At 42.6% G+C, this 27,671-nt stretch overlaps 1 protein-coding gene across 14 annotated transcripts in view; it reads left to right on the top strand.

Annotated features, from left to right (window-relative positions):
* The window catches only part of Kiaa1217 (KIAA1217 ortholog), a 458,856-nt gene extending 433,760 nt beyond the window's left edge, over positions 1-25,096 (top strand). For 5 of the 14 annotated variants that reach the window (XM_076832182.1, XM_076832181.1, XM_076832179.1 and 2 more), the window contains 12 exons: positions 184-314; positions 1,116-1,263; positions 4,826-5,282; positions 8,643-8,826; positions 10,936-11,099; positions 11,991-12,158; positions 15,494-15,613; positions 19,911-19,946; positions 20,098-20,175; positions 20,287-21,876; positions 22,377-22,499; positions 23,242-25,096. In XM_076832182.1, coding sequence (XP_076688297.1) covers positions 184-314; positions 1,116-1,263; positions 4,826-5,282; positions 8,643-8,826; positions 10,936-11,099; positions 11,991-12,158; positions 15,494-15,613; positions 19,911-19,946; positions 20,098-20,175; positions 20,287-21,876; positions 22,377-22,499; positions 23,242-23,739 — 3,697 coding nt within the window. In that variant the 3' untranslated portion in view covers positions 23,740-25,096. Of the gene's footprint in view, positions 1-183; positions 315-1,115; positions 1,264-4,825; positions 5,283-8,642; positions 8,827-10,935; positions 11,100-11,990; positions 12,159-15,493; positions 15,614-19,910; positions 19,947-20,097; positions 20,176-20,286; positions 21,877-22,376; positions 23,080-23,241 lie in introns of those variants that run through there. The other 9 variants (XM_076832183.1, XM_076832190.1, XM_076832178.1 and 6 more) reach the window with 7 other exon arrangements.
* The last annotated feature ends 2,575 nt before the right edge of the window (positions 25,097-27,671 follow it).

Genomic DNA, 27,671 nt, shown 5'->3' with positions numbered 1-27,671 from the left:
TACACCTCAGGGAATATTCCAAGCCAAACCCAGCTGCTGTTCTACTGTGCTCTCGGCATCTAAGTGAAAGGCTTAGGAGGGTTGGACACTGTGAAACTGGAGACCAGGCGAGCACTCGGCCTTTGTACCCATCCTTCCTGAGGACCTCACTGTTGAGCTGTCTGCTGTCTGCTTCCCCCACAGTGAGTTGGAAGACTTTGTTGAAGACTTGAAGAAGGACTCTTCATCCGCTGGCCGAGTGGTTACTCTCAAGGACGTGGAAGATGGCGCTTTCCTCCTAAGACAAGTGGGAGAAGCAGTAGCCACCCTGAAAGGTGAGCATTCCACTAGAGGGGAGAAGTCTGAAGTGTGTTTCCTGAGATGCTTAAAGGTCTGTCAAATAGGTGTCAAGTTTGTTGATGTGTACCTGTGATCCCAGCTACTGTGGAGGCTGAGGCAGGAGGATGGCTGGAGCCCAGGGGTTCAAGACCAGCCTGGTTAGTGTAATGAGACTCCATTTAAAATAAGTAAATATAGATAGATAGATAGATAGATAGATAGATAGATAGATAGATAGATATAGATAGATAGATAGATAATTTATATGTATTACATTTGTATATATATGCATACATGTGTGTATATATATGTTAAATAGTGAAGGATTCATTCATGCAAGTATACAAGCAATTATTCATAAAATGACTACACATGCCAGACACTGTCCTGGGTACTTGGGATACATCACTGAGCAAAACAGACAAACATCCTACCTTCTTGAAGTTTATACTTAGTGGGTTCTGTAAGATTCAAGACTAATGATGCTGATAACACTTACTATTAATTTTCCTACTTGCTGGGCCCATACAGTGTTCCCAGACACCTGTGCCAAACTCTTTAAACATAACCCCAAGGTGCAGTTGGCCTTAACCCAAATATATAGGAAACAGGCCTAAAGGAGCTGTGACCTTGCGCAAAGTTACTTGATCTGACATTTTCCTATTCTCTTAACCCTGCCTCGCCCTTCCCACAGACATGTGAATCCCATACTTCTCAGTGCTATCCAGTGTCAGGGTGCAGGATGGGGGTGGTGGTTCTGCCATTCTCTTATAATCACCAGCTGGTTTGGCCTACAGGAGAATTTCCAACCTTACAAAACAAGATGAGAGCCGTCCTGCGCATAGAGGTCGAGGCCGTGCGGTTTCTGAAGGAGGAGCCACATAAGCTGGACAGTCTCCTAAAACGTGTGCGCAGCATGACAGACATCCTGACCATGCTGCGGAGGTAACTGGGAACCCCCGCACCCCCAGACTAGGAAGGTCTGCTGAGGGGGTGGGCCGGAGAGACCGGAGTGCATGTTGAAGGCCCAGGTTCTGCCACCATCCAAGAGCCTGCGTCCAAGGTCATGTCATGACTTATCAAATCTTGTTTCTGGAAACCACGACTCCTTCCACCCCAGGGCTTTCATTGCAATATACCTCAAGGTTCTAATTCTTCAGCATAGACTTGCAGCATTGAACCCATTCTATGACTTAAAATGAATAGACATGGGCTTGGGGTGCAGCTTAGTGGTAGAGCACGTTTATGGCATGTATGAGGTCCTGGGTTCCGTCCCCAGCACCACAAGAAAATAAAATAATAAAATGAGTAGACACAGTCAACATTTCTTTTAAAAAAATCATTTGAAAGTTGGTTTTCTTCTTTGGCTTGGTTTTGTTTTGTTAGTAACACTTTGAAGTTGAAGGCTAAATCAAAGTAGTCTATTAGCCTCCTTCATTCCAGAGGCATAGAAGACTTTGGTTTGGAGAAAGTGAATAGAAATAAATAAGTCTCTCTTAAATTTCCTACTGAAGGAGTATCTGAGAGTGTGTTGGTGCCATCTAGAAAAGAGAACTAAGACTCCTGAAGTGGCATGAGCCAGTCCCGTACCCAGGGTGAACCTGCTCATCAGGAAGGGTTACTATAGGGAAAGATTAAAGAAATCACTGAATGACCCATGACTTTCATTGAAAAGAAAAATTCAGAACTCCATAACCCACTCAAGAGTGTTCACAGGCCTAGGAGTGCAACTGAGCAGCAGAGCCCTAGCCTAGCATGTGCAAAGCCCTGAGTTCAATCCCCAGCATGGGGTGGGGAGATGCCAACATATAAGCATGAAGGATTTGGAAGCACCCTGGTAAATAACATCCTGTATGCTCTGTCTTTGAGTTACAATTGGATCTCTCTCTTCTCAATCTAATAATAAGGATAACCTGGACCTCCCAGCACTTTCTATGTATCAGATGCAGGACAGAACCCTTGATGCGTATTACCTCATCCACTCCAGGCACTGTTATTTCATTATTTATAGGTAGAATCTGAGGCTTGGGGACATTCACTGCTGGTGAGAGGTGGGGCTGGGTTGTGAACAGATCTTTTGACTCCAGAGTGGCTGTTGGTTCTTACCTCACAGCCAGGGATGCAGTAAAGTTCAGTAACATTCTCTGTGCCCAGCCTTGGTGCTGGGTATATAGAGACAGTAATAAACAAGACAAGTGGGACCCTATCCTTATAAAAATTACTCTCTCCCATGAGGAATAGATACTAAACAACAACCAAAAATAAGCCACAGCCCTACAATGGCAGTCCCTGAAGTTTTAGGGTTTTTTTAATAAGATCAAAAAGTTCCCCTTCTGGACCAGATTTGAGAGTAGGTCCCAAACAGAAGTAACATGTAGGAAACTTTCTTGTGGGGATTTTAATCACTGACTATAATCATTTGATCAGATTTAGAAGAAAAGTATATGAAGTTCACAGTTAACTAAGGCAAATTATTAAGCGTGAGGAGCAGATTAAATTTTTCTAGCAATGAATAACCTCAGAAAAGCCCCTTTTGAGATAACCCTCTATAGCAAGTGTGTAAGCACAGGATGCTAAAGGAATCCAAATTAAAATAAAAAATGCCCCCTCCTGTGAAGTCCACCTCTGACTGTATACAGGAAGACATTGCATGTGTGTTAAATTTTTTTCATAAAGTCACATATTTTAAATCTCCAAAGGAACTTTTTCTTCCAATAGGATAAAAATCTGTTAAACTAATTCTTTATGAAGCTTTAACCCAAATGTGGTAACTCACCCACAAGGTCACAAAAAGAAAAAGAAAAACAAAGCAACCTTATTAAGCAAAAATAGAGCATGAACTGCCAGGTAACACTGCTCATTCTCCCTTCCCTTCCCTTTCAATCCCTGAAAAGCAGTTACAGGATGTGTTGAGAGCCAGCACAGAGTGATAGAAGACAGGATTGTGGGTTTTGAACATTACATGACATTTTTACTTATAAATACTCAGTGGTGACAATGGTACATAAAACAAGTCGAACAACTCAAAATAAAATTAATTTTAACTTCTATCAGGGTGCCCATCACAAGCGTATTTATAGTTAATTTTGTACTAACATGTTTGTGCATAACGTGATATTCGGCATGGTGGAAGACCGAAGGATGAAGGTGGGAATGTGCATGTTCCTAAGGACATGCAGATGACCGTACACATGGCAGAGAAGGTGAGGCAGGCGACAAATGGTCACAGTTCAGAGCATACTTAGGAGCTTGGAAAAATGCCCAAGTGGTTTGGCACAAGTGGAATTTGAGATGTTGGAAGAGATTTCTACCAGGCACCCAGAATAGCGGGTAAGTTCCAGAGACAGAGTTGTGGGGGATCGTGGCCTGGTTCAGAGCAAGAGAGGGAGAAAGGAGGGGGACAGCAGAGGAGAGGGAGGAAGAGACGAAGGGAGGATTTAAGTCAAAGTCACCTTCATGGAGATGATTACTGAAAATGGAAGTAGTAGCCAAGTAAATTGGTAGAGATAGGAGAGAACAAATCTTGGGAAATCCCTGGAGAGTTAAAAGCCTGGGGTTGGTAAAGTCAAAAGTAAAGAAAGTAGTAAGTAACAGAGGAGAGTCAAAAAATACAGTGTCTTTTTCTTTTTCTTTTCAAATCAGAAGAGAGAGAAGAGAGTACTTTAATAAGAAGGGATTGTAGGACTCTGAAGTTATGGGTCAAGTTACAGGCGTGACATCGTCTTATATCGCAACTTCACAACATTAGTTCTAACAATCCCCAAGGAAAGCATTGCGACCATTGTCATCGTCACCATCCTTACATTTTACAGGAAAGTTTCTGAGGCTCAAAAAGGTGATGATCCCAGTGTTATATAACTAGAACATGGTAGAACTGACACTCAAACACAGGCACGTCTATCAGCAAAGGTTCTGCCTTTTCCTCTGAAGCATGGATAGAGATGGACACATCCATGAATGACTCCCCAAAGCAGAGGAGGATGAGGACCAAGCACAATATTGCACTAGAGTCATCCATGATGACCTTGCAGAAAGATTTGGCTGGGTCCAGGTGGGGCTGTCAGAGAACAACAGAAGGAATTAGAAGGCAGGTTACCTTTTGACGTGTCTGCCAATGGATGGAGGGTGGCTGGAGGCTTCAGGAAGGTCTGCACAGGCCAGGATCAGGTGGTGGAGTCAGAGTGTTGTTAGAATCCTGTTGTTCATGTCATGTCACCACCATCCGAACAGTGACAGGCTGGCATCAGTCTGGGCACAACAGTGCTAGTGAAAAAGGGAATGAGATCATCTCCTGGGAAAGTCCTGGAGAAGCAGCCCTAGATAACTAGGAGCCATCAGGAGCTTTAGGGAGTTGCCATGGAAACCCTCACCCCCCAGCAGCTACTCTGAGTTTTGCATGTTTTGATCTCACCCAGCTCTGGGATGCATGGCCTTCGAGTACACCACGGTGACAAGATGGAAGTGACATATTTTAGCAGGTAATTCTACTGTGCATGATTTCTCCTAGACATGTCACCGATGGGCTCCTGAAGGGCACCGATGCAGCCCAAGCCGCACAGTATGTCGCTATGGAAAAGGCCACAGCCGCCGAAGTCTTGAAGAACCAGGAGGAAGCAGCCCATGGCCCCAGCCAGCCCTTCCATGGCACGGGAGTCCCTGGCGATGTGAAGTCGGAAGTGGTGCCTTTGTCTGGCATGACCGTTCACCACGCGCAGAGCTCTCCTGTGGTCATCCAGCCCTCCCAGCACTCCCTGGCCCTGCTGAACCCTGCCCAGAACTTGCCTGTCGGGACTGGTACCCACACAGCCAACCCTCCTGCAGTCACACAGGAAGTAACCTCTGCACCGCAGTCAGCTCCAGCCCCACAGTCCCCTCAGACACCCACGAATGGTTCCACCATGCAGAGCTTGTTCATTGAGGAAATCCACAGTGTGAGTGCCAAGAACAGGGCAGTGTCCATTGAGGTAGAGTCTTGTTTCCATTTCTCATCACCCCATTAACAGGTCCTTTCCCTAAATGAGTTACAGTCTAATTATAGAGAGAGTGTGTGTATGAATTCATTTGTGGATCAAAGATATATTTTTACCAAAGATAGATTTTTTTTTTCTTCAATTGGGGATAGGATTCCATAGCCAAGTTAAGGGAAAGGTCATAAGATTTGAGAAAGATGACACCTAACCTTTAGTTGGAATATAAGTCAATGGTATGCTGGTAAATATTTAACAACCAGCTCTCTGGAAGAAAGCTCTGATTTCTGGCATTTGCCAATTTCCGTGGTGTACATTCTCCCACCGTGGCAAAATCAAGCTACAGTATGACATCACTGAGCAGGAAATTGGGGAGAGAGGTGACAATCAGTTTCCTGAGCCAGTGGGTGTTGGCTTGAGTTTCCCCTGTGCTAAAGGCAACCTGGGGAGAGTTACTACTGATCCTGAAAGACAGAAGATTGGTGACAAGCAGAGGAAGGTGTTGTGGCACTTTGGGATGGAGGGATGCTGGAGCAGAGGCTGAGTTCATAGTAAGCCTGTTTAACTGGAACTGAAGACATAAAGATGGGTAAATAGATGAAACCAATTTGAGAAATGTGTGGAGCTTATTTTGAAGGTGTCAGAGAAATAATACTACAGATCTGACCCGTGATTTTTTAAAAAATAGCATCTTTAAGAAATTAATCTGGAGACAATATAGAGGATTGATTGTGGTAGTAGGTCTAGAATTAAGGAAGCTGAATGGCAAATCATAGTCCTCTAAGAATGAAAAGCAAAGGCAGTCAAAATGGAAAGAGAAAGTGATCTTAAGTGAGGGGGCTGGGGTTGTGGCTCAGTGGTAGAGTGCTTACCTAGCTGTGTGAGGCACTGGGTCTCACATAAAAATAAACAAGTAAAATAGTGGTATTGTGTCCATCTACAACTTAAAAATACATATATTAAAAAAAAAAAAAAGATCAAGTGAGGGCTGGAAGTGTATTTCAGTGGTTGAGCACTTGCTTAGCATATGTGAGGACCTGGGTTCCATCCCAAACACCTCAAAAAAATTAAAGAAAAACCCAACATGTAGAAAAACACACTGTTTTTAAATATTCTTTTTTTAAACCCTGTATTTTGCTCCCATAGCTCTTTTTCCTCTTACCTCATAGCCTTTCCTTTGTACCCTGTAGCTCAGTGCTCTGTCCCCAGCAACCCAGTCCTAATCCTTCCTGCCTTTCTTGAAAGTCATCAGGGACTAACTCAGGGTGGGTATGTTGAGATGACCTCTTAAAACCAATGTGGCCACAGTCATGACCAGAAATTTGGTAGTGAAAAATATACCTTTGACAGCATTATCCATGTAGCTTCTCTGTGTTCCAGAATTAAAAGCTGTACCCCTGATCCAAGTCAGCAATATTTAAAAATTTCTTATTGCCAGGTGCAGTGACACACACTTGTAATCCCAGGTACTTGAGAGGCTGAGGCAAGAGGATTGCAAGTTCAAGGACAGCCTTGGCAACTTAATGAGATCCTGTCTCAAAATAAAAAATAAAAAGCCCTAGGGATGTAGCTTACTAGTTGAGTACCTCTAGGATCAATCCCCAGAATTGCAAAAATTAATTAATCAATATTGCTTCTTATAGGATCTTCTGGGCTTTGATTCTGTCCCTTAATGCCTGATAGAGAAGCTGGGGAATATCCCCTTTCCTCCTGAGAATTTATAATCTGCCTCTTAAGACATCTCATCACTTTATCTCAATACTTAAAGGGTGTCAGTCTGATGACACTTTTATTTCACAAATATCCATTAAGAATATGGATATTGCTAGGTGGGGTGGCATACACCTCTAATCCCAGCAGCTCAGGAGGCTGAAGCAGGAGGATCACATGTTCAAAGCCAGCTCAGGAGGCTGAAGCAGGAGGATCACATGTTCAAAGCCAGCCTCAGCCCTAAGCAACTTATGGAGACCATGTCTCAAAACATAAAAAATAAATAAATAAAAAAGGACTGGGAATGTGACTTAGTTGGTTAAGTGCCCCTGGGTTCAATCCCTGGTACCCTTCCCCCACCAAAAAAATTTCTAAAAGAATATGGATATTTAAGAACTTAGCATAATAATCATTGTGATTTGTATATTTTGTTTTGAGAAGAGAATAAATCATCTCCTAAAAATGCCCTGATCCACAAATAGGGAGACCTGGGTCTTTCTGTCAGTTTAGTCCCTAACAAGTGGAATGAACCTTATTCATTCAGTAGAGATGCTGAGCCCTCCTAGGATCTGGGATAGGCAGTGAACAGAAAGATAAGGTCTGTGTCCTCAAGAACCTTACCTACTTGTAGGGAGACTGAGAACATGTATATGCCATCTGATAGTAAATGCTAAGAAGAAAAAATAAATGAGGGTACTGATTATATTGAGCAAATTCTTCATCTTACTGGACCCCAAACTCCTACATAAAGTGTGTTGATTCAGTGATCTTTTCCATATCTTGTATTCTGAGGTTCCACCAGTTCTGGGGCTAATTTCCATTCTGCCTTTCTAGAATGATTAATGAACCATCTGTAAAATCACAGGAGAAATGTCCTTTAAAATAGGGATTTAAAAATATTTTTAATGTACCTCTGTTATGGAACTTACTGAAGCCAGAAGTCATCCAAAAAATATCCCCCCACTTTAAAAAAAAAAAAAAAAAAACCATGACCAAGAAAGGTTCACATAGCAGTTCTTAGTGCTTAGGAGTGGAACTAAGATGTAGGATTTTTAAAATTAATTTTATCTTTTATTAACTGACACAAAAACATGAAAAGTGTACATATTAACAAAATACTATGTGATATTTCAGTATGTACATACACACACACACACACACACACACACACAGTGTATAATCAGGACAGAACAGGATTATTTTGTTCTGAGTGTTGCGGTTTTCATTTGTTTGCACATATCCTCTACAATGAAAATTACTTTAAAAAGCAAAAACTTGGTAGTGAAAAACGTAACTTTGACAGCTTTATCAGTGTCCCTTTTTATTCTGTATTGGTAGAAGTATGTTATAAGGGCTCAGTGATCATTTAAGGAGTAGATTTGGGTTTCTGAGCTTGCTTCTCTGTGGATGACTGTCACCTGGGCTGAAATGTCAAGCCATGTAGTTCTAGATGATGTGGCAGACAGCAGAAGGGTCAGGTAGCCAGGACTCATCTGATGTGTGCAGTTGTCCCTCCAAGGAAAACCGGGACATTATCTTGTCAACATTTTAACTGAGTTGCATGCCCAACTTCAATGTGAAATCTCCAGACTACATTAGCTTTCCCCTCTGGTTTTTAAACTGTCTTCTTTTGCCATTTCCCTTTAGAAAGCAGAAAGGAAATGGGAAGAGAAAAGGCAAAATCTGGACCATTATAATGGGAAAGAGTTTGAGAAGCTCCTGGAAGAAGCTCAGGCCAACATCATGAAGTCAATTCCAAACCTGGAGATGCCACCAGCCTCGGCCCCATTGCCAAAGGGAGATGCCCCCGTGGACAAGGGGGAACTCTCAGGTGAGGATGATCCCAGCCAGAGCTGCCAGTGTGGGGTGTCTTCCACTCAGAGGGATGTCACTCCTGTGAGCTTGTGCTGGACAACAGGACCAAGGTCTCACTTCTCCAGAATCGTATAAAGTGAATCCCCAGGTGTTCCTTAGATCCTTGCTACGACTTTTTACCTCTCACTGTGGCAGGAAGCCATGTTGGGTGTTAGGATGCCAGATAGTGTCCCATAAAGAAAAAGGTAATTTTCCTGCTTCTCTATTTCCTGTGAACATATGACACTTAGAGCAGAAGATTGGAGAGTATGAGGCCTGCATTTAAAAGAAGAGCTGTTTGTCCACCACCACCCCCACCAGAAAGAAAATGGTGGCTTTTAGGAGTTCCCCAGGGAATATTATGTCAATCATCAGGTGAAATTCTACCTTTGAGAAAATTATTAGAATGTACATTTAACCAACTCGATCATGGAAGTTGAAGCATCAACGTGTCAATACGAACATAAAATACAGTCATGCACACATAACGTGTGGCCCACAGTGGCCCTCACATACCATGGTGGTCCTGTAAGATCGTATCACTGAGTGATGTTGTAGCCATCATGGTTTGTGTAGGTACATCCTGTGATGTTCACATACTGACAGAATCACCTACGAACACATTTCTCAGCTTGTCTCCCTATTTTTAAGTGATGCATGAATATAACTTTAAAAACTCAAACTATAGAATCTTTCACTAATTACAAGGCACATCCCTTACTCGGATCTTAAAATTATGTACAGAGATGTTATTTTACTTGCAGCCTAAAGTCTCTGCCATGTCACATTCAACAATACTTCGTCCAACCATTAAAATTAATTTGAAAAGGAATCACCATCTGGACTTGCTTGTTAAGGAACATTAAGTGGATTGGATTGAAAATTCATGGAATATTCCCTACCACATTTCATTCTCCAAGGCTGCACTCACTGAAACTCCCCCCGCCCAACAGCCTCTGCTCAGAGGCCTCAGTGCCCCTGCCCCACCCTATCCCACATGCCATCTGCATGAGGCCTATCTGGGGCCCCTGGACAGCCAGGCAACAACTGCTCCAAGAGGGTAGGACCCTGGGAGGGACTCTTCTCTCACAAAGATGGCTTGTCTCTCCAAGTCCCCAGGAAGAATTTCTGATAGCTAAAATGACCCACTCATTAGGTATTTATCTTGTGGACGTCTGTTCTGCCCCATCATTCATTTTGCCTTACCGTCCTTTGATGCTTTATGTAGTTCTCATAATTTTTCCTTCTTGCATTTATACAACAAAAATATAACATCAATTTTATTAACGTGCCTCATTTTCCCTTTTTATTCTTTCAGATTGAAAAGGGTTTTGCATAAATGTTTTAAGTAACTCCCAAGCATATTTTTCCTTAGTTAAAATGTTCTATTATTTACTGTTGTATTTTTTATTACTGTTGTTGTTTTTAATACTCTGATTCCTTCTCAGAAATAATCCACTAATGTTCAGGCCTCTAGAAATGTGTGACCAGAAATTAATGTTGATTTATAATACTGATTTCTACACTTACTGCCTCCTTTTTTTTTTTTTTTTTTTTTTTTTTTAGCAGAAAGAATCTTTTTCAACCACGTAACCATGACCCTAATTTTTAAAAAATAATTCACTTCCTCTCTGGCTTTGTCCTTTGTCCCCCTTGTCTGATCTCCTCTCTGGCTCTCCCTCAGCTAGATCCTACTCTAACATTCCCCACACACATCCCTCTTGATACATCTGTCTTTTCACCGAGGGACTGAAGATGCTGGAGGACACATGAGGCATTTTGGAATTACCTTTAGTTCCTCGTTTTTCCAAGTGACAATCAGCTTTTTTGTGTCATTAAAAATTAATTTGATAATGAATACCCATTCAATAGATGAGAAAACTGAGACACAGAGAAGTTAGGTCATTTGTGCAGGGTCTTTCTGAGATTTCAATCCAGTTGATCTTTGGGGTCTATATGCTTAATCATTGCTACATGGGAAAGACAAAATTTTTAAGTCAGTATTCTTTAAACTTATAGCAATACACTGGACTTTTTGAACATTATCTTGAAAAAAAAAAAATCACAATGGCACATTGTTTTCCAGAAGACTCACCAAATTCAGAACCAGACTTGGACAAGCTGGGGGGGAAGTCACCCCCTCCCCCTCCTCCTCCTCCTCGGAGAAGTTACCTGCCTGGATCGGGGCTCACTACCACGAGATCTGGTGATGTGGTCTACACTGGCAGGAAGGAGATCATCACTACCAAGGTCTGACGGGTTGATTCCTAGTAAACTGGTTTGGGGGCGCGATGATACCCTTAGACAAGGTGCTCTGTGTTCAAACATAAAAGCAGTGATGTGGAGAAGAGAAATAGAACCTCAACTAAACTAAAGGCCCAAGGAGTGCCACAGGTGGGAAAACCCAGCTGATGTGACTAGATTAGACTCGCATCCAGGTTTTATCCTGACTTGACTTTTCACTGCATTGATTTATGCGTGAATCACAAGCTGTCACAGGCCTGGTGGCACATACCTGTAATCCCAGTGACTTTGGAGGCCGAGGCAGAAGGATCACCAGTTCAAAGCCAGCCTCAACAGCTTCTCGAGGCCCTAAACAGCTCAGCGAGACCCTGTCTGTAAATAAAATAAAAAGGGCTGGGGATGTTGCTCTGTGAGTGGTTGAGCACCCCCGAGTTCAGTCCCCGTTACCAAAACAAAAAATAAGTCATAAGTTACTTCCCAAACAGGAAGATTGAAAATAGGGGAAGAAGGGGGAGTGAAAGGAAGGTATCTTACAAAGGTAGTGGCTTAGCTGACACAGGTGAGGGTTTATACAGAAAGATGTTAAGTGAGCTATAGCTCCCGCTTAACTTGGCAAGTTTTGTCACATTAAATGTAAAATACAATTTCCAAGGAAATGGAGGATGGGAGGTGGCCTTTCTTAAAAGGCCTGGATGCTGAGTTTTGATTTTATTACAGTTCTTCAATCCACTTACCAAAATGACGAGTTGTCAAAACGAAAACCCAAACTAGCCTTTCAGCTAAGTGTGAAGCCAGGGAGCCAAGGGATCAGATGATGAGGGATCGTGTGAATCTGTCACTTTTTTGCTGGTACCTAAGAGGTGTTAAGCCATTATCTGTGGTTTGAATTTCCCACAGGCCAGCGGTGAAGATGTTGGTTCAAGCCCACAGACAAGAGCCACAAAATGTCCAGCAGAAGAGCCTGCTTCAGCCTGGGCCCCATCCCCTCCACCAGTCACTGCGTCTTCCTTGAAAGATGAGGAAGAAGAAGAAGAAGAAGGAGACAAAATAATGGCAGAACTCCAGGTATGTGAGTGAGGTGACTGCCATTGACTCTCTACCATCTCATCCGGGACTCTCTAGACACGGCTTTCACAGATTGGTTAGCTAGAGAAGGCTGGGGAGGGGCCCCTGGAGCTAGGACGCATAAGCTTCGTCCTCTAGCCTTGGCCTCCACTTTTCCAAGATGGCACCATACCAGGCTCTTGGGGTGCCTGTGAGACGTGTGAGGAATCTCACCAGTGATGTTGAGCATCTTTGCCAAGAATCTATTTGCTATGTGATTATCTTCTATGGAGAAATGACTATGCAAGTAATTTTCCCATTTTAATAGGGTTATTTATTTTATTATAATTGAATCATTTCAGTTGCTTATTATATATTTTGCATATCAGCCCCACATTTGATACATAACTTGCAAATGTTTTCTACCAATCCATAAAATTTTATCTTACCCTATTAATTGTTTCCTTTGTTGTGAGAAAGCTCTTTATGGAAATCTCATTAGTATATTTTTGCTTTTGTTATTTGGGTTTTAGGATCTTAGAAAAATGTATGTATGCCCAAACCAAAAAAAAAAAAAAAGAAAGAAAAGAAAAGAAAAAATCATTTGTACACCTCCCTAGCACTGGCCATAGGATTTTCTTTCTTTTCCTTCTGTCTTAATAGTCTTTGCTTCATCCCAAAAGCAATTAAGATGGTGATTAGAAACACCAGCCATTGCCTTGCCTTGATAAGGACTGATTGAAGCGCACTTTAGGTGGATCCTGTTCTTTGGCTCTAACCTTTAGAGTGACCAGTTTTGTTTGAGTCATGCCAATGAATGACCACCTGTAGTTCATACCAGGTTCCTGTTCTACGTGAATGTCATCTTGTCAGATATTCTGAAGAGCTGAAAAAAATGTGCTCTGCCTTTGCCTTGGCCTATTTGAGAAATGATACCTCATCAGCTTTACATGCTTATTACTTTTTCACTCATAGGATTAAGGATGGGATACAGGAACTATATCCAAAACTGATATCTCACATTCTAATCATAGACAAGAATCTTCCCTAAGAGTGTGTTCTAAAAACTTGTCTAATTGGAGACACATACACAATTCCCAGACTAAACTCTGAATATTTCCATCTATCAGATAGTCACACTTCTTGGGCTCTAGAACATGTCATTTCCCCCCCCCCCCCCCCCCCCCCCCGCGCACCATTGGGGCTGTGCAGGCCCACGGATTCTCCTTCTCGGTTTGGAGTAGGGAGTCTTTCAAATCATGTCTTTTTCACTACTAGTTTCCATGGTAATAACTGTCGGAATTGAGCTGCTGGATTTTAAAGGGAAAATAGGATTCTCGATTGTTCTGTCATGTGCGTAAACCCTTTTGAGCCTTAGTAAAACTCAGACTGGCCTGGGACATCCCTTCACCAAATCAGACTGTTTTCAGGGTTTTAGAATGGTTGGAGCATATAGATTTGTAAAGTGAATAACTTGTAGATTTGTGAATAATCCAGGTTTAAGCCATTTAAGAGAAGTCATACATTCGTTGTAGTCACTTCCAACCTGCCACTTGGGAATGCCTCCCTCCACTGAATCTTAATCTTTGATACCCTCTTTGATGACCACTTTTCATTACATGGAGTATCTGGCCTCTGGCCCCATGGTGGATGGTCATTTAACAGTGATTAATGACGTGCTGTGACCCTAACTCAGCCAAGCCCTGGTGGCTCTCCTGCTGGGACAAAGAACCAACCTGCTAGGCCAGTGGCCAAGGGCCTTGATGATTTCTTTGCCTCTTCCTCTAGAGTTAGATCCTGGGCAGGATGAGGAGACTCTGCAGCCCCCTCCAAGAGCATCACCAGGCATCAGAAGAAAACACAGGCTCTGAGAGCCAGGGCCTAACAGCCCAACAGAGATGGCGAGTAGATTCAGTAAGCAAGGCTATGGGCAGGCATTTAAGCCAGGGATTCTCAGGGGAGCCAGGACTGGCTTTCTGTGATAGCAGGGAAAGCAGGGGGGCAAGAAGAGAGAGACAAGCAGAGCCATGGGAGAAAGTGCAGAGGAGGCTCTCACCATCAGCTATATTTGGACTTTAGGACCAGTTCTGGAATGTTAGTACAGAGAAGACACCAGTTCTCCTTTCTGCCTGCCAACTTATTTCCAAACGGCTGTATTTGACATAAAGAAAATACTAGACAATTATTTGAGATGATGCATTTATATAAGGGTATTTTTGTTTCTTTGTGGAGGTTTTTGCTTGTTTGTTTTTGGCAGGGCTAGGGGTCAAACCCAGGGCTTCATGCATGTTGGACAAGTACTCTAGCACTGAACTACACCCCCAACCCTACATAAGTGATTTTCAATCCTCGCTGTACTTTAGAATTATTTGGGGGATTGGAAAAGGCCCAGAGATTTTGATTTACTTGTTCTCTGGAAGAATCCTTGGTGACGGTCCTTTTCCCCAAAACTAACTGGTTGAAAACTCATGAACTTGGGTTCCTGAGTCCTCAACTCTCCTGCTGTCATGGTCAAAGTGTCCGGAATCTCTGGGGATGTCCACTTCCTTCTCAACCCTCTAGTCACAGCCATTTCTTTCTTTCTTTGCCAGGGAACTGGCCTCCCTGAGTCAGTGTCCACAAAGCCAGCCTCTGGCTCCCAGGGTGGCAATGGTTAGTTTTCAGAGGCAGATCTCCAGGGCACAGGCAGCTCCCTGGCCATTTGGAAATGCATGTGTGGGTGCTGAGGAGGGTCACTTCATTGTAAATGAGCCTCAGAGCAGGGTAGGACCTGTTAACTATTTCAGAGAATGGATTAGTAAAAATTACTTTTAAGGTTTAAAATGTCCTGTGAGCTTCTTCCTATAATACAATAAAATTGGTTTTAAAAAAAAAGGAATGAAGGAAAAGATCTTTTTGTTTTAATTCACTTACATTCAATATCTTGCAAAGGTCAGAGCAAGAAACCCTACAAAGTGCAAATCAGGTTCACCCATACAAAAGAAAGGGTGTTCCTCTCCTCTCCTCTCTTTTTTTTATTTTTATTTTTATTTTTGGTCCTGAGGTTTGAACCCAGGGTCTTCTGCCTGTCAAGTATGTGCTTACTCATAAAATACACCCCCAGCCCCAGGGTGTTCCTCTTAAGGGCTCTGCCCATTTTATCTTGGTGAGGATGTCCTGGAGGTTCACCCTTAAGCTAACTGTTCTGCTGACTTGAGGGCCCGTGGAGAGCAGGATTTCATGGTGCTGCTTCCCTGCTGTGACTGCAGGCAGGACCCCAGTGCTGGGGTTCCTGAGCTTCTGGATTCCTGCCTGTTTCCTTCTTCTCTGCCTAGTATACTTGGACCCCTGTTAACCTCACTATTTTAATTCCTTAGGCATTCCAGAAGTGTTCCTTTATGGAAGTAAATTCAAACAGTCATGCTGAGCAGTCCCGGGCTGACAGTCACGCTAAAGACACTAGGCCAGGCGCCACAGTGCCACCCAAGGAGAAGAAGGTAACAACGTGGCAATTATGCACTTGCCACATGGTCAGACAGCCCTTTCTTCTTTGCTCTGACACTAACACGGCTCTCTTGCACTTGACTTTCTTGCCCTCTCTCTCCTTCTTTCTGCTTTTTTTTTTTTTTTTTTTTTTTTTTTTTAATTAATAGAGACACAGGTTTAGGTTGAGATCAGAGATACCTGGCTCAGGTTTCCAGAGTGAACATCGTGTGTCTGTGCCCAGCATATAATAGTATATGCAAAAGCTAGGCAATATCTTCCCAAACTAAAGAATATTAGATTTTCTAGAACAACTCTAGAAAGGAGAAAAAAAAAATAGCAACCAAATATATAGAAGTTTTCCAACTTTTAACATGTCTTCTGGACCAAAAAAAAAAAAAAAAAAAAGACAGAAAGAAACTATATTAAAAATAGGTGAAAGCCTTAGACTCAGAGAAGATCTGCATAACAGAAAATACCTCAGTCACATATGTATAAATATGGAATCATAGAAACCTATGAGTATTTACACAATATCCAAGAATGCCCAACAGAATCTTTGTGAAGTATTACCAGTTTTTAAAGTGGGTCTTCTAAGATACACTTATGAGATAATTTTAGCACTGAACTATATTTGTAGCTTCTAAAAGACTGTCCACGCTTAAAAACAAAACAGCTGTCAATGCATACATACTTTAGAGAAAGGACATTAACCTGGACTTTGGAGCTGAGACTTTAAATTGGATCTAGAGCACTTAAGATTTGGGGGTTTCAAGCCATCTTATTTTAATGAAGACTCTTGTCTAAATATCAGGATAAAAAGCTTAACCAACTCAAGTCCTAACAGTTCTCACCAGGAACTTATATATCAGAATTCAGGGACTCAAAGTTTCCCTTAAATAAAGTCAAACTAATCAGGTGCAAGATAGCACCACAACTTCTCCAACTGGGATTCTTGGTCCATATCTAAGTGAGAGAGATGGCACGTCACAGTGTCTGAGGGCTGGTCTGACAAAGCCTTCAAGAAATCTGCTCCTCTCTGGCTCACAGCCAACATAGAGCCCTTGGGTGAACCACATTTGCCACATAAGGGACATTTAAAATTGCTACCAGGGGAAGGAGAATCCTCTCTACCAGGGGGAGATCACAAGAATATTGATAGATCTCTCTCATGAAGAAACCCTCCTCCTAATTTGAACTCAGAGTCACATCGGAAATATATTGCTTTTTCATGTGAAATTTTCTCATGTGGAATTTTCTTATGTGACCTTATTAAAACTAACTCATGGGTGGCCCTGGCATGACCTAGCGTGGCATATTTTGGACAATGCAACCATTTCTGTCTAAAACACTGACTGGGAACTTGGAACTTCTCAAGGATCCCTTCTGAAAGAGGCAATCATTGATTTATTAACTTGAACTTTTCAATTTGGCTAGAATGTTGCATGAGATTTCTTGTTTTCCATAATTAAAAATCCGTATCCCATTCTTTTACCACAACCAAGGATCTTTTGGAAAACCCGCAGGTCTATCTTGAGTGCCCAGCACTGGGTTTAATTGAAGGTACTTTTTCTGGATCATTCTACTCAGATATAGATTTACTTCATAATAATCATAAGTTTCAAATTTGTCTCCCAGTTTTTGTCATTATTAACCTCTACCTGGACTGTTCACCTGTCCCATAAATGAAATGTTTTCCTCTTATTATCATGAAGCTCTAGCCTAATACTTTGCTTTTATGCAATTTTCTTGTAACTATGTCTCTAATTTTGGTTTATTGTCCATTTGCATATTGAGTATGGTTCTCCAGTTATGAAAGCAATATAACCCTTGGGGCCTAGAAACATTAGAGTCTTGACCTTCTAAGACTAAAAAAATCAGCTTCCATTTACATGACACTTTTGACCCAGTGTCACACTAGCTTTGATACATTTATTCCTTTTTCTAGATCATGATAAAAATGATAGTTCACTTGAAATGTATCCTCAATACCTTTTTTTTAAATATGTTTTTAATTGTTGATGGTTTTTTGTTTTTTTGATATACAGTGATGAGAATTGAACTAGGCAAGCACTCTACCACTTAGCCACGACCCCAGGCCTCCTCAACACGTTTAACATGATGACTTTCCACCTGGTTATTTCTGCTAATCATCATCAAAATACATGTTCTGCAGGGTGACATTGGAAATATTTAACATGGGCGTGGCATGGGCCCCTAAACAATCAGGACAGATACCCCAATAAATGGGAGCAGGAAGATACACCAGTCTGGCATATGTCTTCCTAATATTACATGCCAAACCCTTCTTTGATTCAGAGAGTAAATTCTCACTCAGGTCCTAGCATAATACGCTAACTCCATATTTGGAGTTGAACCTTAGGCCAGAACTTTATTTTAAAAAAAAAACCATGCACTTGACATGTTAGTTGTTTTATAATCTGAACATTTTAAATCCCACAAGAGAAACTGTATGGTTCAAACTGTAGCACTGCCCTTCTGCGGGGGGACTTCAACATGAGGACGTGCAGAAGTTAAAACAGGAGGTGTTGGGTGGCTAAATGTGCCTTGTACCTTGTAGATATTTCTGTGTGTAATTAACTTTGCCGTGTGTGTGTTATTCCTTGAGTGTATGTGAACATTCTTTCCATTTTTAACCAGGGACATAGGACTGCTTTGGGTTGAGTTTGGCCCAGCCTGGGTTATTGGCTTTATTGCCCTGTCATTGGTTTAACCAAATAGTCTTCTTCGGGATTGTGTTGCACCCTGTGATAACTACCACTTCTGTTTGGGCTTCTACAGCAAGAAGGGGCAGCAGTGCTTTGGAAACCACAAGGCATCACTAGTATCCAGGTGGTGGCATGGCCTGAGGCTGCTCATACAGTCAGGCTGGTGAGGTTGTGCTTCTAGGGGAAGCTCCATTATTACCTGCAGCCTCACTGTTGGGCCCTTTAGTCTGAGCCTTAGTGAGACCCTCAGAAATGTACCTTTGCTCTACACCATAAAATGTAGAGAATAAAAGTTGCATGGTAATATACAGAGAAGTAAAGCTGAATCAAGATGTCACTGTCACTGTCTTAGTTTAATATATCTGTTTTGTGTTTAGATAAAAGTCATGCACCACATAACAACGTTTTGGTCCACAGGGGACCTTATATACAATAATGATCCTGAAAACTCCCTGTCCCCTAACGACATTCCCTGCACCCATACGGTCACAGAACAGCCCATTACTGCCCTATTTGTGGTTATGCTGATGGAAACAGACCTACATGTAAAGGCATAGCACACACAATTATGCATAGTACGTAATACTTGATAATAAACAACTGTTGCTGGTTTATGTATCTTCTAGACTATGAATACCTATGTGTCTTTTTTTCTAATTTTTTTTTAGTTGTGGCTGAACACAATACCTTTATTTTATTTATTTATTTTATGTGGTGCTAAGGATTGAACCCAGTGCTTGGCATGTGCTAGCCAAGTGCTCTACCCCTGAGCCACAACTCCAGTCCCACCCCTGAACCTTTGATACTTTGTATCATTACTTTAGTGTGTGCTTCTATTTATTTAAAAAATGTCACAGTAAGACAGCCTGGCCTATTGCACTGGTAGTAGCCTCATGTCTCTTGATGACATCAACTGGCCACACTGAGTGGATGATGTACCCTCTAGGTTTGTATAGGCACACTCTATCACACAACAACAAAATCACCTAATGATGCATCTGTCACAATGGGTCCCCATCGTTAAGTGATACATGACTATATTTTGTGGCAGCATTATCACTGTGAATTTGGATTTGGCTATTAATTTGAAGGTTATTTTGACCCCTTGACACCTGCGTAAAAACTGCAAAGACATCTTCAATCTGTCATTTGGCCAGGGAAAAATAATGTTGTTGTTGTTTTTCCAATTCCAAAGCACCATACCTAATCAATGCAGAAGTCTTTATAGGACAGTTTTCACAGAAGCAGAAATAGGACTGAAATCAAGCCGGAAGGGACATTTGAAATCTCCTGGTCTTACTCCTCAGTTTCTAGGCAAGAAAACGAAGGTGCAGACAAGTGAATAAATATCTTGCCTAAAGTCATATAGTTAAGAGAAAGATCTGGATTAGAATCTGAACACGCTGCTTCTCCATACGCTGTGCTTTCTGCAATTCTGGCTCCAGATTCAACTAAGACCACAGTCAGAGGTTGAAAAGAAGTTGTATTGATTGGTCCCCCTATTCACGTAAATGATCCCCCACAGAATTTTAAATACTTAAAATATTTTGCTAATTGAGACTTTCATCTTGTGCAAACACAGGGCATTTTTGGAAGTTGGAGAACAAAGCAATCCCAGGTAAACAGAGCCATAGGCTTTGGATTGGCGTGTAACCAATTGTGCTTGACCAGCATGTTTGGAAATGTTAATTAAAGAAACAATTTAGTTATAGTCCACTTTGGGGGGGATGTGGTTTTGTGGAGTAACATGTCCTACACTATTCTACCAGAATTTGGAAATTTTCCATGAAGATGTACGGAAATCTGATGTTGAATATGACAATGGTCCCCAAATGGAATTACAGAAGGTGAGTTCGCCACATCTGTGTTCCAGCTGATAACCATGCAGATAATTACCTTCCCTTGCAGATCCATTGCTGATTAATGTGTGTGGTTTTCCTCCTCCACTCTGCTTGCAGGTTACTGCAGGGGCTCTAAGACCTAGTGACCCTCCTCAGTGGGAAAGAGGAATGGAGAATAGTATTTCTGATGCATCCAGAACATCAGAATATAAAACTGACATCTTAATGAAGGAAAATTCCATTTCCAATAAGAATTTATATAGAGACAGTAGAAACTATTCCCAGAAAAATATGCCAAAGGTCTGTTTCAGCTTCTCTGGCACAAACTCATTAGAAGATGAAATAAACCAAGGGCCCAAAGACTCAACACTGCAGTACCCTGAGAATCAGAAGTTGAATTACAGAAAGACAAAAGAGATGGGTGAACAAGGACCGGAAAATACAGATAAGTATCACGTTCCCTCCTCTGCCAGATCAACAGAATCGAATAGTCATGACATCAGAACACAAGATCAAGATGGGCTCATGACAAATATTAGCCAAGTTGTTCTAAGACCCAAAGGGACGAGGCATGGAAACCTGAATCCTCCTGATGATGGAGACTCAATTCCAGGTTCTCCCACTGAAGAAAATTCAGCCACTGACAACATCGCCTTCATGATCACCAAAACCGCTGTCCAGGTGCTGTCCAGTGGGGAGGTCCATGATATAGTGAGCCAAAAGGGACAAGATGTGCAGACAGTCAACATCGATACCAAGAAAGAGATGACCTCCCACCCAGAGGTGACTGAAGGCGAAGAGCCGGTCGTGTGCCTAGACAAGAAACCAGTTATCATCATTTTTGATGAACCCATGGACATCCGGTCTGCATATAAGAGACTTTCCACCATCTTTGAGGAATGCGATGAGGAATTGGAGAGAATGATGACGGAAGAAAAGATAGAGGAGGAGGAAGAAGAGGAAAATGGAGACTCCGTCGTCAAGAATGATGCTTCCGACATGTTTCCTACGCAGGTTGCCTCAGGAAGTCTGAGTGTGGGACAGCAGACAGAGATGAAGTCGAAGCCACTCTCCCTATCAGCAGAGACCAAGCCCCCGGCAGGACAGGCCATGAACCAAACGGAGCCGAGCAAGTTGAGCCTGGCAGATTCCCCAGATTCCGAAAGCAAAGGGGACGTGGCCGAGGACCAGTTTGAAAGCCCCAAGAAAAAATTTAAATTCAAGTTCCCTAAAAAGCAACTTGCTGCTCTCACTCAGGCAATCCGCACGGGAACCAAGACGGGCAAGAAGACCCTGCAGGTGGTGGTCTACGAGGAAGAGGAAGAGGATGGCACTTTGAAACAGCACAAAGAAGCCAAGCGATTCGAAATCACCAGGTCTCAACCTGAAGACACCCCGAAAAATATGGCCAGGAGACAGGAGCAGCCCAGTTTAGAGAGCACAGTTCAGGGTTCAAGAACTGATGAAATTAGGAAAAATACCTACAGAACATTGGACAGCCTGGAGAAGACCATCAAACAGCTTGAAAGTACCATCAGTGAAATGAGTCCCAAAGCCTTAGTCGAGACCTCGTGTTCCTCCAACAGAGAATCTGTTGCAAGCTCATCCCACACAGCCCACGAGGCCCCTCCCCGAAACTTGCTAGTTCTGGATGAAGCCCCCCCTGCCCTAGAGCCCCCCACGTCAGTATCTTCAGCTTCACGTAAGGTACCTTGGTCTGGTGGAAAATGACAAGACCCAGCTGCTTTTCTTAAACCTGCCATAATCACCATTAGCCGAAGGTGTCTTGTGATTTAATTGCTTCCTTTCAGGTGGCTCGTGGTTTTTTTGTGTGTGTTCGCCATGATCCCCTTCTCTCATCCTTTCTCACCTTCAAAACAACAACAACTAGGTGTCTAACAGCTAATTGATTCTGTTTTTACCTCTGTTGCTGATTGGTGTCGGGTAAACGTCCGGATGCTGGGTCAGCCATTGGCTCTGGAAATGATTGCTCTGATACTCACATTAAAATCCGTTTGATCAGTAGTGAGCAGTTGATTCTGTTTGATTCTTCCAATTAACCCACGTTGGTGTCTCCTAGATCTGTCCTGCATGTAGGGCTCTGGCTTCTCCCCTTAGCCTTCTCTGCGCACAGTGGGGGCAGCCTTGGTGATGATCCACTCACGTGCTTCTCTTTCTCTTCCCCCTCTCGCTGGTCCTTCCCACAGGGCTCCGGTGGGACCCCACAGACGAGCAGGATGCCTGTCCCTATGAGTTCCAAGAATAGACCCGGAAGCCTGGACAAACCTGGCAAGCAATCCAAACTGCAGGATCCTCGCCAATATCGTCAGGTAGTTTTACCTTAAACCCAATTTTGGATGGACATGATTTCCGTTTTGAAGCAAGTCACTGACTTAGTTCATACCAAATACTATGTTTTCTTTGTAAGCTATGGTTTACAGTAGACATCCTGGATCTGGGGGCATGAAGAAAGTCTTTAAAAAAAAAAAAAAAAAACCTTTGTTAAACTTTTCACCACGCTCTTGCATGCTTGCAATAAAACATCTTTTACTTTGTGACTCCAAATTTTAACTGTTAACACACGGTGCCAGACCAGTTGAATTTCCGTTGGTGAATGTAGTGCTTCATCAAGAACACGTTGGGAAGCAGAGACAAACCAACCTGCTGTTGAACTGCCCTTAAAGTCACCAATACTAACGTCTGTGTTGACTGCATCTCTAGGAGTACATTAACTCTCCCATCACAGTGTCCCACCCAAACCCAATAATAATAATCCCAATGCACGGCCAACCTTGCCCACGGGAAGTGGTAGTTGGAGTGATGTGACATACTTTCTTCCTTTCCGTCTGCCTGGACATCCTTTGCTATGTGGTTGGACTGGGGTGGGTGGTTGGGGGTGGTGGTGTGGGGGGATCTGCCAGGTCTAGAAAAGCACAAGACTTAGTTCAGGCCTTGAACTATTTTGTTATTCTTTTATTGGATGAGTCTCAGAAGGGCTGTGTTGCCAGGCCCTGTGGGCTGATCGTGTTACCAGCTTTCTGATAAACTGTCTTCCGCCATCTTTGTTTGCAGGCTAATGGAAGTGCTAAGAAAGCTGTTGGGGACTGTAAGCCTACTTCCCCCTCCTTACCTGCTTCTAAGATTCCAGCCCTTTCCCCCAGCTCTGGGAAAAGCAGTTCTCTGCCCTCTTCTAGTGGTGACAGCTCTAACCTTCCTAATCCGCCTGCTACTAAACCATCGATTACTTCTAACCCTCTCAGCCCTCAAACAGGACGATCCGCTCACTCCGCCTCCCTCATCCCTTCTGTCTCTAATGGCTCCTTAAAATTTCAGAGCCCCCCTCACACAGGTAAAGGTCACCACCTTTCATTCTCACTGCAGACTCAAAATGGCCGAGCAGTCCCTCCTTCCTCTTCCTCCTCCTCCCCTCCCTCCCCTGCCTCCCCGACCTCCCTCAGCCAAGGTGCCAAGGGCATCAGGACCATCCATACTCCCAGCCTCACCAGCTACAAGGCACAGAATGGAAGTTCAAGCAAAGCCACCCCTTCCACAGCCAAGGAGACCTCTTAAAGGCCAAATCCTGTTAGGCCCAAGTCGGAGTTACATATTTTGTTTTGTTTTGTTTTTCATTTTTAGCAGTCTGCAACAACTGTTTTTACAAGAGAATGTAACATATTGCTGTACTGTTTGAGGCTTAATGACAAGTTTGTGCTAAATACTGGATTAATAGATCTCGGTAAAGCTTGTTTGTTTTTTACTTTGTTGCTGTTGTAACTACGTAGTGTTTACTGTCTAGAATGACACCTGTCAAATGGAGTGAGCATGTTGCTACCAAAAAGAGAGTTTGGGGAGCGGACAGGGTGTGTGAGAGATGGGGGAAACTGTATTAAGCATGTAAAACATGTATGATTCCAGAACTTTAGTATGTTTTGTATAAAAATATTTTTCATTACGGAGACTAGAAGTGAACAGAGAAATACACAAGTGTGACTATATAAATTGTAAAACAGATACTATAATATTTCCTTTTATTTTAGTGTTATTTAGCTTTATTACAGATTTCTATTTTTGTCAAAACTTCATGGTTCCTTTCAAGATCTTTTTTGCCAAAACATTTTGATACTATAGCATTGTACATTTGAAAGTAGTGTGCTAGACTCTAAGCCAATGAACTTCTACGTAAGCCAATAGGGAGGCTTCTGTAGAAAGCAGTTTATCAAAACTATTGCACTGCCATTAAAAGTATGTATAATAATTTGCTAGCCCAAGTAAGCTTGTTTTCTTTGCTTTTTTTTTTTCTTTTCTTTTTGTTTTTCTTTTAAACATGTTGAGATTCTCTGGTTGTTTTCTTTATAGTATCGAACCCCTTCCTTCGTTTTCTGACACCTGGTAACCCACACTATTGCATTGTGGATTTTAAAATGTACACTTCTGTACGGTTCTGTAAACTGATCAACTTTTGTAAATATATAAATAGACAAAAATACTGTATGTGATAGCACATAGAGTAGTTTTCCCACACCAAAGTTACTTTTTATGCATGCTTTAAGAAGATATATTGGAATGGGCAGAAATGGGGCTATCCATACATTTTTAAAAAGCAATGAGTTTGCACAGCTAGAGTGTTTTGTAAATAAATGTATTTGTATAACACAGTCATGTAATATACAGAACTATGCGCAGAGACTTTGCAAAACTAAATAAAGGGCTGCATGCTTATTATTTTTTGTACCTTGTCACTATAACTACTTCCGAGTCAAAGAACAAAATGTAACTATTACCAAGTTAGGTGTTTTTGGCTTTGAGGGCATTATAAGTAACATGTAACTCAACAACCTCTCAGACAACACTGCTTTTCTGAAAACTCTGGGGTGACTAATGATGAGTTCCTAATAAATTAATTGCAAGTGTCGTAACTTGTATGTAACCTGCTGACTCACTCTCTTCTTTGTGGCTTCTCAAGGTTTGGCTAAGAGAAAGCAAACCTGGTTGCCTGCTGAGTTTCCACCCTCACTTCCTGGAGAGCCTCTTACTTCTTTCTCTGTTTTCTTTCATTTCTGGTAGAAGTAAAATAGAAATAAAATGACTTTACCACTAAGATTTATTTTTTGAGTTCTCAATTGGAAAAAAAAAATGACATTAGTCTAGAGGGAAATATATTAGCAAATACCACACTATTGTTTTGGTTTTTAAAAAAATAGGAAAGTTGGTGAAAACACCAAAATTATGAATTGACTATAGAAACAAACTTAGGAATCTGCTTATCATTCTTTTCCTCCTCCAAAATGGCTTGGTGTAAATTGTAAAGTCTTACTTACACTTCAGAACCCAGTTGTATGATCCCAAACCTCAGAGTTCCTGAGCTGGGATGCTTTCACGTGAAACACTTTCTTTTGTCTCATCACGGTAACGGGAATCACATGTGTTAGCACTTAGCAAGCATTTAGGTATAAAAGGTTGCCACATTTCAGTCATTTCCCCTGATCTCACTACATTAAATTTATATATGTACAATGACTACTATAATTATTTTATGTAATATACACACACACACACATACATATTAACTGGCGAGTCTATGCCGATGTATTTGCTTCTCTCTATGAAGAGAATTCTCCGTGAGCAGCTAAATAGCACATGGTGGCTCACGATCCCAGTTTGACCTCAGACTTCCCATTACTTTGGCAAGGTCATGCAGGTAACAGTTCATTTCAGCCAAGGTAAGGCTGCAGGACAGAGCCCTTCTCCAGGTAAGGGACAGCTTAGCTCAGATCCATGGCCTCCCCTGACTGCTGCTTCCTCCTCAGCAAACTGGAAACTGCCGGAGTGCAGATCCCAACCCAGGTGTGCACAGGCCGCCTATGACCACACCGACCAAAAAGGCACCCGTCATAAACTGTGTGCCTTGACTTTCCTGTTTTAGTCTGAGATACCTTGTAGGAAGCCCAGGGGCACCCTGTCACCTTTGGCCTAGTGAAGACTTTCCCTCCCCACGTGGTTGTTTGTAATTAACTCCCCATTTGCTCCTCATCTCTCTGACCTAAAACTCAACTCACAGCAGCTGACCATGGTAAGCCAAACGGGCAACACCAGAAACATATAAATAAGCTCACCCTTCCTACATTTTCCTCAAACCAGCCAGTCCACACCCCCACGGGAAAGCCCAACACAGAGCAAGCCCACGGGCCTTGATAAGGACATGGACCCTCATCCTCTCTCGCTTGTCCCCCATCTGCCTACGGAGCTCTCTGCTGCTTCCAGGCTTCCTGTCAGCTCCCATCTGCTTCCGAAGCTCTCTAGGATCTGTAAGTAATGAATTTCTTTTGTTTTGTGCATTTTGATCCTTTGTGTCTCACCTGAACAACCCCCGACCCTAGCCAACCCCACCTCCCATCAGGACTCTCTTAGAGAGTGGTTATTTGGCTCATGGCCACTCCCAAGAGACCCCCCCCCCCCAAACAAAAAGAAACTTTTTAACAAAGAATGACAGCTTCACCTCAGTCACTTGAACATCAAAAGTGTGTGATGTTAGGCAGGATGAACTGCTGCATTTCCAGATTTTTTTTTAATTCTTAACAGACTCACTTGGTTGTGCAACTTCGAGCACATTTTGCTTTCGTCCTCTGTCAATAAAGGAACCTACCTGGTAGGATTGTTGGGAGAATTAAATACAGAACTCTTAGGCTGGGCCTAACACTTAATGCTTCTCCACGAAGGTTAGGATTACAATGATCACAGCTGTGATGGTGGCTGAGGCTCCTGGCCTGGTTGAGGGTGGCGGGGGAGCATGAACACACTTCACATGTGAGGTGGATGGGCCAGGCTGAGTTCTAAAGGTTGGCTGCAGGAGTCCAGAGCAGAGGTCTTTTCTAGTGTTTCATGGAGGTGGTGGACCCCTCAGGGGTCTTTTCTTCACAGAACCTTTAACAGTGTTACAACATTAAAGAAGCTGCTTGTCTTTTAGTGCTGCTTGCTACTAGATTTTTTTTTCAGTGTAAAACAGACATTGACACAAACTTGGAGAAAAGCCAAGGCCCTGGGAATCATGGCCACAGAAAAGCAATCTTCTGTGGAGTTGCCTTCTCAGGCTGGGGAGCAGGTGCTCCCAAATTGCCCATCTAGATGCCCAGATGGTGCCCATCACTGGGCAGAGTGCCAGAAACAAGACCCACGAGGAAAGAAGACACATCCACTGGGCACAGCAGGTTTAGCCATTACCCACACTCTTCCTGGATGGATTCACAGGCAAACCCAGTCCTCTTCCCAAATGCCCACTCTATAATTCTGAACCAACTTCCTTTCTTCTCCAGCGCTCTGTAAAGGTGGACATTTAACTCCCTCCTTTTTGGAGGGAGTTAAAGAAATGATAACTGCTTTAACCAACTGAAAGGTAGTTTTGCAAAAGTAACCAGACATTGTCCAGGAAAATGCCACTAGCCATGCAACCAAAGTCCCTGATCTTTGCTGCTGAGCAGGTAACGTCCAAAGACTAAAGTATCCCA

This window comes from Callospermophilus lateralis, chromosome 13, assembly GCF_048772815.1.
Source record: "Callospermophilus lateralis isolate mCalLat2 chromosome 13, mCalLat2.hap1, whole genome shotgun sequence".
In the NCBI taxonomy this organism is placed as follows: Eukaryota; Metazoa; Chordata; class Mammalia; order Rodentia; family Sciuridae; genus Callospermophilus; species Callospermophilus lateralis.
Note: the sequence above shows the minus strand (reverse complement) of the source record. Positions and strands in the feature narration are given on the sequence as shown.